Source organism: Glycine soja, chromosome 7 (assembly GCF_004193775.1).
Source record: "Glycine soja cultivar W05 chromosome 7, ASM419377v2, whole genome shotgun sequence".
NCBI classification, from domain to species: Eukaryota; Viridiplantae; Streptophyta; class Magnoliopsida; order Fabales; family Fabaceae; genus Glycine; species Glycine soja.
In genome coordinates, this window is record NC_041008.1 from 14045795 (window position 1) to 14051835 (window position 6041).

General features: G+C 31.0%; 1 protein-coding gene across 1 annotated transcript; it reads right to left on the reverse strand.

Annotated features, from left to right (window-relative positions):
• Positions 1-4414: 4414 nt before the first annotated feature.
• LOC114420393 lies at positions 4415-5245 on the reverse strand. The gene has a single exon (XM_028386300.1). The coding sequence runs from the start codon at positions 5243-5245 to the stop codon at positions 4415-4417; it is 831 nt and encodes a 276-aa protein (XP_028242101.1).
• Between the last annotated feature and the right edge of the window lie 796 nt (positions 5246-6041).

Genomic DNA, 6041 nt, shown 5'->3' on the forward strand with positions numbered 1-6041 from the left:
GCTTTTTCTTCCAGTTTTTGCCTCAATTTTCCTCTAAAGCACTTGAAATCTTCCTCTTTTGAATTTTGCTAATCAAAAACTGCAAAGATATTGATTTCTTCATTATTTCATTAAAAATAACAGTAAAGTGAAGAAATTATAATCATTATTAGCCAAAATTGACTATCAAATTAACTCAGATTTCATAGTTATCAATAAGACAATTTAAATCTTCTCTTTTGTGCGCTAAGGCGCGGGCTTCTTACTGAGCCTATGGACGTTACTATCTTGTGATTGTGTTTCAATACTTGAAGATCGAGTAACTATTCCATTGCTTTTGTACTACGAGCCAAGTGCTAAAGCACTTGTCTTCTCAAGACTTGATGCTGAAGCAATATCATCCAATGATTGATACTTTACCTATCATAGAGGATCTTTCTATTCATGTTTTTCTACTTGTATCTCGTAGAGATATATGAACCTGTAGCTTAAGTATGAAATGTTAATACATATTTATACTTTTTTAATATCAAAATCTTAAGGATTTAATTGTTTGGTACAATCCAATGCGACTTGGACACAACTATACTTAACATATAGCTTATTGATAATAAGATTGAATCTTTCATTACAAGACAAAATAGCAAAATAGACAATAGCAGAAACAATATAAGGACTACACAAGGACTAACGGCTAGCAAAAACAGTTCAGCAAGGGCATAGCAAATCATGACATATTTTAGATGTTTCTAAAACGTTGAACAGAGACAACTCTCTAATCTTGGGCCTAGCCTCATGAGAATTGACCTTGTATTTTGGGATGTTTGTGCCATTCTTGTTGTTTTTACTATTATTACACAGGGATTAGCGAGGGAATTCAGCAAAGGATTCCTAATGGTCGAGGAACAAATTGTAAGGAATTAGCTAGCAATAATTGCGAACAATTGGCAAGGGATAATTAGACAACATGATTGCAAGGGATTGGTGAAGGAATAATATGGAATTTGTGAGGAAATTTGTCCAATGTTAATCAGTGACTTGGATTTAGCAAGAGAACATTTTTTCGCTAATTCCTCACAAGTCCCGGCTAACACTCCAACAAATTAGCGACGAAATGTTTCCTCGTTAATCCTCAATTTTCTTTTAGTCAAGTTATCACTTTTAATATACTTATTTATCTATATCTCTGAATTAGATCAATAATTATTTCAAATTATCATAATAAAAAAAAACTTACATCACGATTTAAATTATTCATTATAATTTAAAAATGTAATTTACATACCAAAAAATTATATATTATTAATTTTATTTATAATAAAAATCAATTCTTTAAAATATTTATTTGCTTAATCCCATATAAAAAAATATTTATTTTGTACAATTCAGGAGCTAAAATCCTAATTCAACCATATATCATTATCTAAATATTAAAAATTAATCCTCTACTATTAAATAGATTTAACTCAATTAATTAAACAATACATGTGAATTGTTATACAACTTTATACTTCACTATAAAGAAAAGGATAAATTTTATGTTGAGGATCTTATGCTTTAAAAACAAAAATCATAACGACTCTCATACTAGCCATTTTAGTTGGTGAGAAAGGCATAAATATAAGACTAACTAAAAACAGAAAATATAAAATATTTATATTTTCAAATTTCAAAGAAAAGCATAGATATAACACTAATTTTAAACCTTTTCTTAATTTTCAATTGACAAAAGAAAGGTTTAAATTTTCAATACTCCTATATAATTTCTACTTTATTGCAGTTATATTTTTTATTTTACTTAATTATAGATTTTAGTATTCAACTAACATCATTTTACAAATTTATCACTCAAGTTTTTTTTCATGCATTTTTCATCATGTTTTTTTTTAAAAAAATTGCTCTATTTATCATAATGCTGGTAAGAAAACAATATTAACGTCATTTCACAGATAACAGTGACAAAATAGTGTCAAATTTTAGAAACATGTCAACACCTTGTTACACAATTAACCAATCGGGAAAATGTACAAAAATTGAAAAAATACAATTGTAAAATACGTGAAAAAATTGATTGGTAAAACAAAGGTTTAATTTTTCAATACTCCTACAATTTTTACTCTGTTGCAGTTATAGTTGTTATTTATCACCTTTTATTTTTATTTTAGAAAAAAAATTAAGAAAAAGCAACCGTACTTAAAGGAGAGAGAGCACATGCTATAATAACTACTATTTTTTTTCTTCCAAAAACTGGAGATCAATCATGGAATCAAAAAGTGTTACACAGTTATATATCATCTCTGTTCGTATAAGAATCTGAAAAACTGTATACTATAAAATTAATTGTGATTCGTTATAATAATAAAATTTAATTAAGTATATATATTAAAAATATTTTTATATTATAAATTAGAACATAACAAAGTCTCTCACTTTCTTTATCTCTTGATTTTTATTTGTTTAATCTTATCCCCTTATATTTATCTCTCTCTCTCTCTCTCTCTATCTATCTATCTATATATATATATATATATATATCTATATATATATATATATATATATATTAAATTTTAATTATATTAATATATAAAAATAAACATCCATCTTATATCATATCTAAATTAAAATAGTAAAAATAAAACAAGCATAAAGTGTGATAAAAATTTGAAGTTTATCAAAATATCACCACACAACCGGCATAGGATAATTCTTAATTCAACGATGATATTTAAATACTTGAATTTTTCTTTTATATCTTCCTACCACATGTATCATTATCTGTCATACCTATATTTCTTTCTATGTATTGTATCTTTCTTTAGGTGTCATATAACATCTCCATCATTTCTTTTCCTTCCTAATTAATAACACCTCAACCTAAAACACAATATACAACCAATCTCATTTTTTCCTCATCCTAATTAATAACACCTCAACCTAAAACACAATACACAACCAATCTCATTATTTTATAATTTGCAAGTTGCAATGAACAGTGACCGCACATAGGAGAGAATTGAAAGAAGAAAAATGATTATGTTTTTGTCGGACAAAAATATTAAAAATATTCCACAAAGACAAACGGACAAAAACATTACAAGCGTACCACGGTCAGCAAAATCAACGGTTGTCCGTGACTTTATATTTCATTTAACCATAAAGAAAGATAAATTTTATGGGCATGAGTTTATAGTTTATACTTAAAAAGCTAAAAAAAAACATATGGGCTTTTACTTCTATTTTCATTTCTTATTTTTCACCTTATTTTTAATTTTTAATTTTAAAAATATGTACAGAAAATAATAAAAATAACCTGTTTTATTTCTCTATTAAGACATTTTCAGTAATTATGAAAAGCATAAACTTAGCGATAACTAACCTTTTCTTAATTTGCTATTGACAACACAAAGGTTTAAATTTTCGCTGCTCCTATAATACTTACTTTGTTCCAGTTATATTTTTATTTGATAGTTTCTTAACTTCTATTTTAGAAAATTTTAAATGAAGAAAAAATAACCATACTTTAAGGAGAGAGTACATATTATATAAAATTACTGAAAAAAATCCCCAAAATAAAGAACACCACAACTAGAGATCAATCATGGAATAAAATAGTGTTCCGCACTTTATGTGCTTTTTGTTAAATGTTTTTAATATTTTTTCTTATTTTAATTTGAATATAATATCCATTATTTTTAAACTAATTAAAAACTTCTTAAAACCCTCAAACAATTATCGTTTTGTCCTTGTCTTGATTTTCTTAACTAAATATCATTTTTATTCAAACAACTTTTATCACTATCTCTAAATTAAATTTTAATATTTTAAAAAAATTATCAATAATTAAAAATAATATCATGTGACAATTTAAATTATGAATGTTTATTACAAATCCCATTTCCTAAAACCAACACGAATGCGTGTTCTGTAAAAAGGATAACTATCCACGCATTGATTCATATGTTTCGTGCAACAAAACCTCGTAGTCAATAGCAGTACTCTTAAATTATTCACTATAAATCCAAAACAAAACTTATAAATTAAAAAATATTTATTATAAATTTTAAATATATGAAAACAAACATTCATCTTATAATACTATATCCAAAATAAAATAGTAGTTATAAAACAAACACAATAAGGGTCAAAAAGTTTAAAATCATCAAGATAACACCATGGCATGAAACAGGCGAGTAAGATAATTCAAAATTAACAATAACACCTCAACTTCGATCTCAAACACAATCCACAATCAATCTCATTTCTTAGAAAAAATAATATTTTTTTCTCTTGTAAGCTGTATGAACTGTGTTGACTGTACATAGAGAGAAAAGAACAGAAAGAAGAAAAATGATTATGTTTTTCGTCGGAAGAAAAATAATATTAATAATCTACAAACACAAACGGACAAAAACATAACCACCGTACCACGGCAAAATCAACGGTTGTGCGTGCCCCTCCCGAAATCCGCAAGCTTCCGCGACCGATTCGCGCAAAACGACGCCGCATTGGATATGTGGTGGGCCCCACTCACGCCCAGTTCCGGCGCCAACCCTTTATTATGATAGCTCCAATGCCGGTTCGGACCTGCCCGAACCAAAGGACTCAGACAAAACGCCATACTCGCGAGTCCTTTTCCGGCGGGTCCCATCCGCGATCGCCGGTGTGCCGTCTCCGGCGTCGGATTCTGCTTCGCCGGCGAATCCTCCGACGAAATTCCCGAGTCCGATCGGTCTTGCGCTGTGTCAGCAGAGAATTCGGTGAAATTCTCCACCTCTGTCAACGGCGACAATCCTCGATCCGCGTGCCGACACTTATTGTGCCGGCGCGCGTGAAGGATTGTCGAGAACCATGACGGCGGAGGATGAGAGGGCGAGGATTCGGTCTTGTTCGATCTGGCTCGGAATAAATTCGAGAGGATCCAGAACCTTCCACCGTGTCTCCGGTTCTCCGACGCTGCTCCGCCGTCGCACGCGGCAGCGTTCATCTGCGGCGTGCCGTAGAATAGCCTTTCCCGGCGGCGTTCGCAGTCGGATTTCCGGTGAGTCACGTAGGGAGACACGGAGCGCGGGAAATTGAGCGGCAGAGGGTTTTCTTCGGGCTTGAGCTTGGGCTTTCTTCGACGATGATTATTATTATCCACGTCGGAATTGGTGGAACGTTCTGATTGGGCCTGGGCTGCAAGGAGAGGCTGGAGGCGTTCGCGGAGGCATGAAGCGCACACGCCGATGGTGCTTGTGAGGTCCGGTAAGTGTTTCTTACACCTCATTGTCTGCGTTTTATTTAAAATACGACACCGTTTTTGTTTATATTGTGAAACCGATGATGTCGTAGTGAGTTCTGAGAGAGAGCTATCTGACGGAGAATTCTCAGCAAAAGAAAAAAAATCTTACGGAGAATTTAAAGGGGAAGCTTTGTCTTGTTCTTGCAAAAACAAATAAAGAGAGAGAAAGAGAAAAAGGTTGCTTAGTGAGGGTTTCAACGTTAGAGAGAAATGAAAAATGGAAATAAGAGAAAAAGGAAGAGAGAGAGAGAGAGGGTATAAGAGTTTAGAGAGAGAAAGAAAGTTACTTGGGTTGATGGAAAAAGATGGAGAACCAGCTTTGTTAACAAGTTGGATAAGGAAAGAGTTTGCTGGATTACAACATCTCTTTAGGTGTTTCTTCTTATTGCTATTATTATCCATTAATTTTAAAATGGTTTGTTAGTTCCTTTGTTAATTGATCGAAATAGAAAAGATAAGAAAAAAACAACAATAACTGTGACGCTTTTTTTGTTTGTTTGTTGAATTTAATAACTGTGACAGCTAATTGTTATTGTGATGAGGAAAAAAAAATTAAGTTGTTTGATGTGTGTTCATAAATGAATTAGATGGCATCGAGTGTATCTTATTTACTTTAAAATAAATATTAAACGATTTTTATTTTATGTTTTATGAAGAAAATATTTTTTTTATTCTTAGTTTTTTAACATGTGGTAGTGAATAAGCATTTAAAAATGGTAGGGGGAAGAGAAACGGTTAATGGTTTTGATGAAATTTTAAATGTTGAAAAAGAAGTGTAATT